Raw genomic sequence first — 15207 nt, 5'->3', positions numbered from 1 at the left:
AATAATTAAACCAGCAATGGTACCATCTGGTTTACTATGAGCAATAAATAAAAGTTACATTAGAAAATAAAGCATCTCAGGGTGCCTGGTGACTCAGTCGGTTAAGTGTCTAACTTTGACTCAGATCATGATCTCATGGTCATGATCCGATGGCCACACATCGATTCTTGGGATTCTCTCTCCCTCTCTCCCTGTCCCTCCCCTCCCTCAAAATAAATAAACTTTAAAAACTATAGTGTCTCTTACATTATTACTTGAAAATAACTTGATTAACTCATCAGGATCTGGTTCTAAAGAACTCCAAAAATCAAAACTGAAATAAATACTGGTAAATGTGTGAAACTATACTTTGAACAAACATAACAAATATAAAGTGCTAAAAAAAAAACAGCGTTGGGGTGCCTGGGTGGCTCAGTAGGTTAAGCGCCAGCTTTGCTCAAGTCATGATCTCCCATTTCATGGGTTCGAGCCCCGCATTGGGCTCTGTGCTGACAGCTAGCTCAGAGCCTGGAACCTGCTTCAGATTCTGTGTCTCCCTCTCTCTCTGCCCCTCTCCTGCTTGCACTGTCTCTCTCTGTCTCTCAAAAATAAATAAAAGACATTAAAAAAAAAAGAAACAGAAACAACTTCACCTAACTAAAAGCACAAAAAGATTTCATATAAAGATATAATGTAATAACTAAACAAATGTTAATAAAAATAAAGGAATAATGAATACCCAGGTATTAATTTAAAGAAGATATAACTGGGGTGCCTGGGTGGCTCAGTCAGTTAAGCAACCAACTCTTGATTTTAGTTCAAGTCATGATCTCATGGTTTGTGGGTTCAAGCCCTGTGTCCTGCTTGGGATTCTCTCTCCTTCTCTCTGTGCCCCTCCCTGGCTTTCTCTCTTTCTCTTTCTCTTTCTCTTTCTCTCTCTCTCTCTCTCTCTCTCTCTCTTTCCCTCACTCTCTCATAAATAAGATGTAACTTTTGATTAAAAGTTTTCAAAGATCAGTCATGATCACTTAAAAATCATTATGTTTTTATTTTCATGAATCATAAATAAAGCATGCCTACATTATATAAACAAATAAGTGACTACAGGGAAACACAATATGAGTTTCCTGAACTAGTTTCATGTTCTAAAAGAAGTAGGGTAAAAACTATATCCTCTTAAATTACTCTTGTTTTAATAGTGGTTATTTCCTATGTGATAAGAATATGAGTGATTTTTAAACCTTCATTTATCTTCTTCCTACATTTCTACATTTTCTAAAGCTCTTTCATACTTACATAATGAGAAATATATTTCAATATAATTCTCAGCTGGCAATTGAAACACCAGCACAGAAAACACAGATGACTTCTTTAGCACCACAAAGGTTTTAGTCAATCAAAAGGGGAAGACCATGAAAGAAAGAGAGAAAGAAAGAAAAATTCTAAAAGACAAAGAATAAAAAGAGAGATTTATCCAATCACTTCAATAATCATTGAGATTGATTTACTGATTTGGATAATTATTCTAAAGACTGAGAGCTCAAAGGTTTTCCTCCTCCTAGCAAGAGATAAGACCCTAACTGTCCATAAACATATGCCACCACAACAAAATATAAAAACTAAACAATCCAAATTATAGTTCATAAACATCAACTACATGTAAGACACTAGTCAGAGCTGTAGAAACACAAACACAACAGTCCACAAAAATCTGCTGTAGGGTAAAAACAGTATAAAGATCTATTAAAAGTGTACTCAAGAGTTGATCTGCTAAGATCAATTCATTCTTTCAATAAATACTTACTGAGTGCCTCCTATATGTCACGCACTGTTCTAGATACAAACAATATAAAGAATATATAAAATCTCTGCCTTCATGACACGTATAACTGTGGGAATAGGGCAGTCAATAGGTAAATAAAGAGTATATTAGTTATTATACTATGGAAGAAATAAGATAATAAGATGAGGAGATGACTGAGTGGGCAAGTACACAGGGAAGAGGTTATAATTTAAGTAGGGTAGTTAAGTTAGAACTCACGAAAAGGTGATAGTTGAGCATATCAAGATTAACAAAGTTCAATGATTATATGTTTTGAGCTATGTAGTTAAACTTGAAATTTTAGTGTTTTGCCAAGAAACAGGCTGTAAAAATCTCAAATTCTTCCAAGTATGACAGTCTATGTAATAATATCCATTAAGTTTTAGATGATATTATTCCTGGAGCAGTTACCTTGCACCAAACATTGTTCTCTGCTCCACTTATTAACTTAATCTTTGTATCAGAAAGGGCCCCACCACAGAAAGAAATCAATACATTTAAAAAGAGAGAATTTCATTATTAACTATGTTGATACATAGATAACTATAAGGATAAAGAGTGAGGAAAATGAGGGAGGCAGCAACTACAGGGAAAAGCCACCAAGCACAGGACCAGAGGAGCCAAGGTAAGAGACCGGAATTCTTAAAACCCAGAGGCATGCAGGGAAGCTTTCATCTGTTCACAACTGAAACTCAGATTCCTGAGGAGAGAGTGCTGCTGAGCTGGTGCCAACATCTCTGATTTTGGAAGAGGGGTCTTGTGGGACTGGGGTGCCTTTGAGGAAGGGGGGCTAGCCAATTGTAGCTGGTGTTATGAAGGGTTATGATGAGGCCAGCTTTGAGTACTGGAAAAACTATAAACTGGATTCAACTGCTGCTATCGCGAGAAACACTGTTGCTAGGATGAAGAACTCCACTAGGACGGTGGTCACGTTAACAGAAAAGCAGACAGACAGGGAGCCCACAGCCAACAGAGAAAAGGGTGCAAGTCCCTTCCTCCTCCTCCTTGCAGGCTCCCTTAGCATTGTGAAACCTAAAAGTGAGCAGCTGGCAAGGCAGAAATGAGGTTTGCAAATCTTAGAACAGTATTACAAAGCAGAGCAGGGAAGGGTGTGTTTGGAGCTGAAAAACAATAATTTAATAGCTCGCATAATCCTTCTAAAACTGATGAGGATAACAGATGAGAGAATGAAGGAACAGAGTAGTATGAAGTATCTAGGTAATAAATATCCAGAATTTCCAAAGTGCTGTTAAGTGAAAAGAAAACTGCACTGAAGAAAACATATAGTTTGACTCTTGATACTATTGTTACCTGTTTCCCATTATATGTTAATTCTAGTGTGAATCTAGATCTAAATCTAGATCTCTTCAGAGTCCTGGTAAGATTTTGGTAGGAACAAGTATCAATATTAAATGAGTAAAAATTATTCAACATCGCTCAGTAAAGATACAGTTGATTTCCATTATTTGTGGTAGCAGCGTTCTATAAAGTCACTATAGACATAAAATAATTACGTCTACAAACACTGTTAGCAAATACTGACCCATTGCTCCTAGGAGAAATGTGTACACACATCCACATATCTGATATAGATTATAACCTTGTATCCTAAACATAATCCATCCTGGGAGATTCCATCCTTTTTATTTTACAAAAGAGAAAACAAGGTTCAGAAGTGCCTTGCTTGAGGCAGCCCCCAAATAGGTGTGCAGTTACTATTCAAATCCCATCCAACTGGTACCAAAGCCGACTTCTTACACTACCCTGCACTGCCCTCTGCTGTTACTGTCTCCCATCTTGGGTAAAGGCTGTGTGAGAGCTGAAACAAGACTGAGGGTCACTGCGTTCCATTACAACTGGGAATGTGAATGTCTAGGGACTCACTCTCCAGAGCTCTGCACATATAAGCAAATGACTGAAAGCACTGAGTACAGACTTTGGGGCTACAAATATATTTTAACAAGTAGACAAATTCACAAATACAGAATCCAAAAATAATGAGTACTGACTGTACATGTGCTTTCCATAATTTCTGTAAATTATTACTGAAATCCTTTCTTAACCATTTTCATGTCATTTTCTCATATACTTTATATTCTAAAACATATTTAATTTATATTGTTCTGGTTATTTTTGTTTAAAGTTTATTTATTTTGAGAGAGAGCGAGCAAGAACGAGCTAGAGCATACAATCAGAAAAGGGCCAGAGAGAAAGGGAGACAAAGAGAATCCCAAGCATGTTCCACAATGTCAGCACAGAACCCCATGTGGTGCTCAAATCACAAAATGTGAGATGGTGACCTGAGCTGAAATCAAGAATCAGATGTTTAACCAACTGAGCCACCCAGGCATCCCATTTTCTGGTTATTTAGTCAAAATTTAGTCAACTTCATCACTGATCAGTCAAGATAACCCACCCACAAAATGATGTCAATAATAAATTAATAACATTGCCTAAATTTGCACTTTCCAAAATGTTTCACCAATTCTCAGATCACACAGTCTTCTCACTTATTTCAAGGAATTGCTAACTCTGAAGAGCATAAATAAACAAACATTATTGACAACTGTGTGATAGGCTGAGGAAATCTGCACAGATCCCAGAGTTGAAAAGATGGAAGAGAACATAAAAATTACAAAAAAAATTCTTAGAATAACACAATGATGTATTACTTGTGAAAATTTATTCAAGAAAAATAAAGGTTTTTATATAGTAAGAATGATAATTTCCACACAAATATTCTCAAATCTAAAATTATAAAGGACTAAGATGCATGGTATTAAGGTAAGGAACTCACCATGAACTTTACAAGGCAAGAAAAAAGAAAAGCCAGCATGTTAGTTATTTTTATAGTCCCAAGTCTCAGTTACCTCTTTAGAAAATAAATATCTATGTTTGAAGAATTTAGACTTCATGTGGTATTGAGGTACAAAGCATAATATTTGATAAATGCCAAATAACTTTAACAGCATGATATAAAAATAATTACCTGCCTGAGACCTTCTTTCTCCTTTCATAGAAAAAGAGAAAAAATGAATATATGGAGGGAGAGAAAAATGTGAAAAGGATAACTGTTCGGTGAAATAAAGCAATGATGCAGAAGAGTATTTAAAAGTATGACCTAGAATATGTGGGTCCATTTATAACAACATGGTTGGAACTTGAAGGCATTATGCTAAGTGAAATAAGTCAGACAGATAAAGACAAATACTATATGATCTCACTGATATGTGGAATCTAAAGACAAAAACAAAAAACCAAGCTCACAGATAGAGACAACAGACTGGTGGTTGCTAGAGGCAGGGGGTAAGGAGTAGGAGAAATGGGGGAAGGAGGTCAAAAGTAACAAACTACCAGTTATAAAATAATAAGTCATGGGGGTGTAATGTACAGCATGGTGACTAGAGTTACCAGTGCTGTGTTGCATATTTAAATTTACTTATTTTCAGAGAGAGAGAGAGAGTGAACGTCAAGTGGGGAAGAGGGGGAGAGGGGGAGAGAGAGAGAGGCAGAATGAATGAATGAATGAATGAATGAATGAATCCCAAGCGGGCTTGTGCAGTCAATAAAGAGCCAACGCAGGCTCAAACCCACAAACTATGAATGACCTAAGACGAAACCAAGAGTCGGACACTCAACCAACTGAGCCACCCAGGAACCCCTGTGATGAGAACTTTTAAGATCTACTCTCTTAGCAACTTTTAACATTTTTTGTTAATGGTTTTTTTTGAAGAAGAAGAGAGAGAGACAGAGTGTCAGTGGGGGAGGAACAGAGAGAGGGAGACACAGAATCCAAAGCAGGCTCCAGGTTCTGTGCTGACAGCACAAGACAACTTTTAAACATGTAATACAGCACTGGGGTGCCTGGGTGGCTCAGTTGGTTGAACGTCTGACTCTTGGTTTTAGCTCAGGTCATGATCTCATGGTTTGTGAGTCTGAGCCCTGCGTTGGCTCTTTGCTGACAGCAAGAGCCTGATTGGGAGTCTCTCTCCTTGCCCCTTCCTCTCTTTCTCTCTCTCTCTCTAAAAAATAAACAAACATGAAAAAACATATTTTTTAGGTTCTCGTCACAAGAAATATGTTTTGTAATTCTGTATGGTGACAAAAGTTAATTAGACTTATTGTGATCATTTTCAATATATACACATGGAATTGTGTCGTACACCTGAAACCAATATAATGTTATGTCAGTTACACCTCAATTTAAAATTCTTAAATGAAAACAAAATATGATCCTTCACTTTATTTTTAAAAATTCAAACCTACAGAGAAAACGGATGAACCGAATGGTAAACATTCATATACTTATATACCTCACCAAGAGTCACCAATTGTTAACATTTTGCTATGTTTGGTACTCTCGTTCTCATACACACAAAGCATACATACACATCTATTTTACATATAGATACATATACACAAACACACACATACGGGCATTTCTTTTTTACTTCTCCCATATGGAAGTAAGCTGCACTTCACTTCCCAAAACTTCAGCATGTGTCCACCAAGAACAAAGACATTTTCCAACATAACAACAATTATCATACCCAAAGAATTCAACACTGATAAACTGAATATATACTTATTTAAATTTCCTCAAATGTCTCTGAAAAATCTTTTATTGCTTACATTTCAATAATCCAAACCATTCATTTGTAAAATGCCCCACTATCTGGATTTGTCTAACTGTTCTTCATGTTAGCTTCAAGTTAACTATTTGTGACCAAAATATTGCATTAGGTGATTATCTACTTCTCATCAAATTACATTAGAAATCACATAATGACACCTTGTCCTATTACTGGTGATTAACCTTAAATTTGATCACTTAAGACAGTTTCCACCAGATCTCTCTACTGTAAAAAAGTACCCTTATATAAGGGTGATAATTTCAAACCATGTATATAAATCCTGTCCTCCAAAACTTTTCACACAATGATCTTAGCATCTATCAATAATCTTTGCCTAAATTATTATAGTGCAGTTGCAAAATAGTGGTTTTTCCAATCTCATCAATCTTTATATATTAACTACCATTATTCTACTAAGTTATTATTTTACCATTGATATATGTGTTCAAACTATCCTGAATATTTGGCCTGTCTCTTGTTAGTTTTTGAGCATGTCCTCACTTTTTGGTATAAGATATTCCAGGCTCCTTTGGGAAAAAAGGACTAGTAGGAAAGCTTTCACTTTTCAATTTTATTATTACTATACTTCCCTACCCCAGACCTGGATTAGCCATTTCAATGAGCCCTAGTTGTTTTTAGTGGGAATGATATTTAGAGGCCAAGAGCTGGGAATGTTTGTTAGAGTATAATTATTTCTAGGCCATTTCAGGAAAAATAGAAGTGTGTGTGTGTGTGTGTGTGTGTGTGTGTGTGTGTGTGTACTATCGCAAGTTCAAACTAAAACTTTCAATTAAAAAATCAACATCACAGGGTTCTTTCTTATCTTTTCCCCTTTCCAACTTTCTAACTCCTTCATCCCAGAATTTCAACCCTAATTCCTAAAACATCAATATATCGGGGTGCCTGGGTGAATTGGTCAGTTAAGCATCTGACTTCAGCTCAGGTCACGATCTCATGGTTCATGAGTTCACGCTCCACATCTGGCTGTACACAACAGCTCAGATGGAGCCTGCTTCAGAGCTCAGAGCCTGAAGCCTGTCTCAGATTCTCTGCCCGTCTCATTCTCTCTGCTCCTCCCCTGCTTGCACACTCTCTCTCAAAAATAAATAAGTATATATTTCCCCAAAAATCAACATAACAACTCATTTGCTCTATCCTATAATATATACAAAAGTAGTTTCAAAATTATGATATGAATATAACTACTAGTAACAAACCTACTTAACAAGAATTCTTTCCCATTTGAAAAAAAGAACTGGTGGGGAAGTCTTCCATTTTTCAATTTTATCATTTTTTGTAGTGCTCACAAATCTAACCATGTTAATATCCTCTTAAGTTTTTAAAAAATCACTAACAAAAGTTATCTAGATGGTAGAATTATTTTTATGTATTCTTTATACTTTGCTATATTTTCAAAATAATAGTATTTAAATTTCTGGAGATGATTACATTTTTAGTTTTCTGGGTAAAAACAGAAACTCCTATCAATCTACAGAGAAAACTAAATTCTAGATGAATAAAAAGTAAAATTCCTTATAACTGATCTATCAAAAAGTCTAGAAGAATGTATAGATAAATATTTATCTAATTTTCGGATAGGGAAGGTTTTTCTAAGCATAAAAGAAAGAGGAAAAAAACATGTATCAACAGGTTTTGTAGAATAAAGAATAGTATGTCTTTATATCAAAAAGGGCACTTTGGTGGCTCAGTTGGTTGAGCATGCAACTTTAGCTCAGGTCATGATCTCACGGTTCGTGAATTTGAGCCCAGCATTGGGCTCTGCGCTGACAGCTCAGAGCCTGGAGCTTGCTTCAGATTTTCTCTCTTTTTCTCTCTCTCTCTTCCTCTCTGTTCTTCCCCTACTCGCTCTCTCTCTCAAAAATAAAAATTTTTTTAAAAAGGCAGTATAAACTAAAGTAACTATAAACTGCAGAATCTATGATAAAGTGTTCATTTCCATAGTACGTAAAATACTTTCAAATCAACAAACTCTATTAGAATATGGATAATTATATTATTTTTAAAAATGTAATCTCTCTAGAAATCAAAGAAATTGGAAAATGAAATAAACTGATACTCTTTTGCCTAATGAAAAAGCAAATACTTTTTTTTAAAGGATAAGGACTAACACTGAATTCTGGTTAAGGAACAAAGGCACAGCAAAACACCAACTGTTGGGCTGTGTAAGTAGGTAGAACCTATGTACGTATACATAAGTACATAAAAAATAATCTGGAAACATGTACATGAAACTGATAGTAGGCACAACTAGGGAGATAGTGGAAGGAACAATAATTGGAATAATGGTCAAAGAAAACTATATTTCTAATAAGTTATTTTTATAATATAGAAATTCTTTTTTGTGTAATTAAAAATTAATTGAAAAATAAATTTGCACAACCTTTCTAGGATAATTTCACAGTAACCATTAATAAATGATCATTTATATTGCCCTAACAATTCTGCTTCTATGAATTTGTCCTAAAGAAACAATAAATGTCACAGAAATACATACTATGTATACATGAACATTTCATGTATGATGAAGGCACTACAAAGCAGTAGGGAAAGGATAGTCTTTTCAATAAATGGTGCTGGGACAACTGGGTATCTATACAAAAGAAGCTTTTGCTGTGGAGCAAAAGAGCACATGTATGATTACATTTATATGAAGCCTGAAACACACCAATAACTTGCAGTTGTCTAGGTAATGGTAGTTTTGACTGGTATTATGACAGTGAAGAAAGGAGACATTACAGAAATGTTTAAGTATTTTTCCAGTTTATTTATTTTGAGAGAGAGAGCATGTGTGAGCTAGGGCAGAGAGATGAGAAGAACCCCATGCAGGCTCCATGCTAGGCACAGTGCCTGACATGGGGCTCCATCACATAACTATGAAATCATGACCTGAACCGATATCAAGAGTCAGACACTCAACTGACTGAGCCACCCAGGTGCCCCAGGAAATATTTAATAGATGGAATTAACAAGCCTTGGTGATTAATTGGGTTTGGTGGGTAAGGAAGAAGGAGGTGTTAAGAATGACCTCAGGTCTCTGGCCTGTGCAACTGGTAGGCAGAGATGTCAATTACTGAATGGAGAATGTAAGAGAAGCAAATATAGAGCTGACATCATGAGTTCAATTAGTTCATGTTTCACACTTGTTTAAGAAAACTATGAGATATCTAAGTGGAAATCTCTACCAGATACTTGGCTGCATGGGTCTGGAGTTCAAAAGGGAGGTCTTGGGATAGAGACATAAATTGCATTTAGATGGTAACTGAGGCAATGGGAGAAGATGGACTCTCACAGGAAAAGAAAAAGAGAAAGGGACCTATACCCAAGTCCTGTGGAATCCCAACACTGAAAAGTCAGAAAGAGAAAGAAGAGCCAGCAGAAGTCTGTGGAGTAGACATGGGGGTAGGGGGGAGATTAAGAGTGCGGTGATCTAGAAACCAAAAGATGAGCTTTTTAAAGAAAAGAATTGGTCAAATGTCTCATATGTTCCTGAGAATACAAGTATGATGTAAGTACCTACTGAATTTAGAAATATGGGAAATCCTGAGACCATAGCAAGAACCACTACCTAGAAGGGTGGTCCAAATAAATAACCTATAAAAATGTCACAGTACTGGGGTGCCTGCGTGGCTCAGTCAGTTAAGTCTCAGACCTTGGCTCAGGTTATGATATCACAGTTCATGAGTTCAAGCCCTGCATCAGGCTCTGTGCAGAGAGCTAGGAGCCTAGAGTGTGCTTCAGATACTGTGTCTCCCTCTCTGCCCCTCTCCCACTTGTGCCCTCACTCTCAGTCTCGCGCACGCTCTCTCTCTCTCCCTTTCTCTCAAAAATAAACATTAAAAAAAAATGTAACAGGACCAAACAATACAAGTTTTTGGATTGAAAGAACTAACCAAGAGGCCAGCAAGATGAAGGGAGGAAAAACCCAAAATCAAAGTACATCACCATAAGCACGATAAAAAGAGAATCTTAAAAACTATGAAAAGAAAAAGATCACAAAGAATCACTAAACATATGATTATATGATTTTATATGATTATACATATGACTTAGTCCCAACTAAAAGTATGGGACTTTTAACATCAACATTTGAAGATAAAAGGCAAAAAAGAAAAAGGTTTATCAAATTCTAAAAAAAAAAAAAAAAGCCTTGTTTTTAAACTAGAATTCTATAACCAAACTAAACATCAAATATGACCTTAGAATAAAAATGTATTCAGGCAGGCAACATTTTAAAAAATGTATCTTTCACGGATCCTTTCTCAGAAGACTTACCAATGATTAGATACAACCAAAACAGGGAGGAAACTTCAATAGGAAAAACAAAGCATTTAAGACACTTTTTAAGTAGTTTGAGCTCCCAAGACTTCTAGGGAGAAAATTTATAACCCATTATTGAGAGATACTAAAAAAGAGCTAGAGATAAAACATATGCATAGACAGGAAGACTCAATATCAGAGAGATGTGCATTTTGTCAAAATTGATTTCAAAAAAATCCTTCAAAAAAAAAAAACCCACAGTAGAGTTTGGTAGGACTTAACCTAATTCTACAATACACATGCAAGCACTAAGAACCAAGAATATACTAGACCCTGCTGATGAAGAACATGAGGAAGCTGTACTCCAGCAGAAATTTATTTTAATGCTTTCCAACTTAACACAGTGAGATATTGGTGTGGGAACAGAAACAGATCAATGAAGAGAATCAAGATCATAGAGACAGATAAATATATAATAGACATGATCCTGTAGAGCAGTAAGAAAATAGTTTACCCCCAATGATGGGTTGTGGGATAACTAGGTATTCAGATGATGAAAAAAATGAAACTGAACCCCTACCTCAAACCATTTACAAAAACCTATTCTAGGTAGATTGTAAACATCACTGTTAAAGGCAAAACTATAAAACTTTTAGAGATAATACAAGTGGTTATCTTCATTATCTCAGGTTAGGAAATAATATCTTAAACGCTATACCAAATGTATTAACTGAAAAGGAAAAAACTGACAAATTACACCACAGTAAAACCAAGAACTTCCTATTCATAAAAAGACACCGTAAAGAAACTGAAAAGCGACAAAATGAAAATATATCTGCAATAACCATCATCGGCAAATGGTTAAAATCCAGAATACACTACAAATAAACAAGAAAAGGACATCCAATAACGAACATGAACATAACACTGGATTGTCAAAAATTTTAAATTCTGACAATACCAAATGTGGGCAAAGATACAGAGCAAGAAAATTCTTACACATTCCTAGTGGGAACGTAAATTGATACAGTTTGGTATCACTAGTGAAATTAAAGATACACTACTCTATAACCCAGCAATTCTACTGTGACAATAAGCATAAACTACAGGCCTAGATGATAAACATGAACATCACATATTTATTTCACGATTTTAAAAAAGGCACTTGCTCATCAGAACCATATAAAGAATCACTTTCATCCAGCACACAGTCAGGAACTCAGCTTCCATTCAATACATAATTTTATGTTAGTTTTTTTTTCTACTAAAAGCAACAAAAATCCAAACATAAAAAATTGTGACACACAACTTTGTTTATTTGTCAAATAATACTACATTAAAGAGAGAAAATAAATTTAAAATAGTGAAGATTTTTCAGACAAGAAAGTAACTGTTAGAGTTGCAAAGTGAAGTGAATGGAAGGAATACAACTGTATGATAGAAAAAATAAGTTTCAAAGAAACTAAATTATGTACACAAGATGATTGCCTATTTACCATTTAATCTTCGTAACCGTTACTAATTCTTACAAGCAAATGATAGGTCAAATCAATTTTTGAAAGTTTTCTACTGCATACTACTAAGTATGATATTAAGCTTTGATAGCTTATTCCTCCACACATAAAGTGTATATATTTAAATTTTCTAGAGATCTTGGAAAACAACAGTTTTTAAGGAAAAATAGGCAGACCGGGTAAGTTTACATTTTAAATTTTCCTTTAGAAAAAATTTGCGCCCATTCCTCAGAAGCATAGAATAGTGAAATGAAAAAGTAAAATGCAAAGAACTCATGCTCTTCCAGTGTCACACTAAAATAGTCATCAAGCCAACAAATATTATCTTTGACACATTTTATAATGTTCAACTGTATGGAGTAAGTCTCTTATTTTTCAGAAAATTTTCAACTGATGTTTCATTATAGGGAAATATGTTGCATTTTGCAGAAAGTGTCGTTAAAGAATTAAATCACTGAGCATTATTAGTATGTCCCCACAATCTGTCTGTGCCATGGGAAAACAAGAAAATGGTTTAGTATCTTCACAGGCCTCTTTTCCTGTCCCAAACCATATTTTGCTTCCGAGTTCTAAATGTAATAGTATTTCCTACCACTTGCTGAGCCCTTTCCACATGCCTTCATTTAGTCCTTTAATTCTTACAGACTGAGGAGCAACTCTTACTGATGAGAAAAGTGAGACATGGAACGGTTAAGTAACTTGTCCAAGGTCACAGGCTGCTACCGAGAGCCCAGATATAGTCCTACTCCAAAGCCAGTGTCTTAATACTACACTGTTTCTATTTGATACAACATTTATACCACGAAAACTGTTCATAATCACCTACCACCTTCTAACTACTGGGTTCCAGGTGCCTCGAAGATTTATTTTCACCTTGAGATTAACATACTTACAGTATGTTAATAAAGTGAAGGAATCTAAACAAATGTTTAGGGAAATCCTTGATTTTCCAGCTAAGAAAAGGAAGGTCCACAGAAGGTAAGTGCCACAAAGCTGGTTTGTGACAGCCAGCACTAAAACACAATTCTTGACTCCGAAGTGATCTTCCCACAGCACTAAAAGCTCTTACGTTGTACTGTAAGCATCTTAGAGTGTGCTGTAACCTCTTGCTGCAACCCATACTCTCCCTCCACACACAACCTGATGTTTATTTTGCCAACTTTCCCAGAATATGATAGCTTAGATAGCACTCACATGCAAGTAACATGCATTCTTTCAATTCAACAAATTAATATAGAGAGATGCACCATGAGCTACGGCAACAGATGCACCCAAATATATATCACAATTTTGGGTCTGTTCTTATCAGGAAGTATAGGTAACAAGTGCTATAGTAGCCATGTGACAATGTGTTTTGAAAGCACAGAGAGAGGAGTGGCTATGTCAGCCTGAATGAAAAATGGGAAGGACTGGGAGCTGAGAGATGCAGTTGAGGCAGGGCAAAGGCAAAAGTATGGTGGTACTTAGGAAGGAGAAAAATACTATCATTTCTACCAATGGACATTAAAGTGAAAAAACAATAGTAAAAACAGGGTCAGATTTGGAGGTCAAATCTAAACTGTGACTGACGTGACTCAGAAACATTTGAGTCTCCACGTCCTCATCTGTGAAATGCTGATACTATTGACCTGCCTATCACACAGGCCTTTGGTGGGGGCCAAATTAGGCCAAAGTGCCTTAAAAACTGCCAAGTCCTGTATAAACATAAGTTACTGATGCCTTCACTTCTAGGCAACCCTGTGGGTCCTTCCTCCTGAACTGTGTCTCATAGAAACCTCACCCTTCAGGATGAAAATATTCCAGTGACATCATTTCATATACTGCTTATGAAATAACAGTTAACATTGATGCCTTCACATTGGAACATCAAAACCCTATTGAAATACAATACATATATTAAAAGATAGGTGTATACACGCGTAATTTTTAAATTTCTTAAGCGCAGATATTAACTTCTTCTCAATGCTTTTACTGTAATTATGTTTAGAAACTAGTACCAGATGCAGGTTTTCTTCTGGAAAATGTCTGTTCTATCAGAAATTCCATTCCGTTTTACAATAAGTTGTCAAGCAACCAACTGAAGAATAGCCTGCAGGGAGCAATCACTTTGCTCTCATCCCCCAGGATGGAAGATCGAAGATCGGTGACGCACGAGCCACAGATAAAACCAGGCACATGCCCTGGATCCTGAAAAGGGAACTGTTTCGGTACAAGCATATCTAAATGAATGCAAACAGCTCGTAAACGGATATAAATCCACTGAAAACCATGCTGAGTTTCTGATTTTAAAATACTTGAGGGCTATAAGCAGACCCCTCCTTTAAAGAACACTTCTGAAATAAACAAATAAAATGTAAACATAAAATGAAATCTGGAGCTCGGCAATTATTCCGACTGAAAGAAAGAAAAAAAGAACACCTCGTTTCCTTGAAAGTTTGACAGAGCAGCCCGTGTAACCTTGCCTCCCCTGAGCAATCACCCTTTAAGCTACGTGCAGGCCCCATTTTGTTCCACCTTACACTCCACCGTCTTAGCTACTCTTGGATGATAACCTAAATAAAGTTCTAACGTACTTTTACGAAGTCAAAAAGAAGGGGCAAGAGACAGGAAAGGGACAAGGGGAGCGAGAAATCCTCGTGCCGCTCCAGGCCAGCGGCGGTTTTGTCTTACAAGTGCAACTTCCCGTTTTCTCCTTCTTACCTTGTACACTTTCCCAAAGGCTCCGTCGCCCAGTTCTCCTATAATCTCCCAAAACTCCTCGGGGTTCAGGTCCCTCTTCACATGTTCGTACTGCTTCTTCTTCTTCTCGCTCCCCAACTTGAAGATCTTACGGAAATTGAAGAAGGACATTTTTCCTCCCAGCAGAGTTCCTCGCACTTAAGGACGAAAGGCAACAATAAAAAGCAAAGTTTCTCCTCCCTCCTCACCGCGCGAGCCCGGCGGGCGGGCGGCGGCGGGCGCGGGCTTTCCCGGCTCCCGC

General features: G+C 36.5%; 1 protein-coding gene across 2 annotated transcripts in view; it reads right to left on the bottom strand.

Annotated features, from left to right (window-relative positions):
* SLK (STE20 like kinase) overlaps positions 1 to 15192 on the bottom strand; it is a 55021-nt gene extending 39829 nt beyond the window's left edge. For both annotated transcript variants that reach the window (XM_029932524.1, XM_029932523.1), the window contains exon 1: positions 14928 to 15192. In XM_029932524.1, coding sequence (XP_029788384.1) covers positions 14928 to 15077 — 150 coding nt within the window. In that variant the 5' untranslated portion in view covers positions 15078 to 15192. The remainder of the gene's footprint in view (positions 1 to 14927) is intronic.
* Positions 15193 to 15207: the final 15 nt, after the last annotated feature.

Source organism: Suricata suricatta, chromosome 2 (genome assembly GCF_006229205.1).
Source record: "Suricata suricatta isolate VVHF042 chromosome 2, meerkat_22Aug2017_6uvM2_HiC, whole genome shotgun sequence".
In the NCBI taxonomy this organism is placed as follows: Eukaryota; Metazoa; Chordata; class Mammalia; order Carnivora; family Herpestidae; genus Suricata; species Suricata suricatta.
The sequence above is the reverse complement of the archived record's forward strand: the minus strand, read 5'-3'. Positions and strand labels throughout refer to the sequence as shown.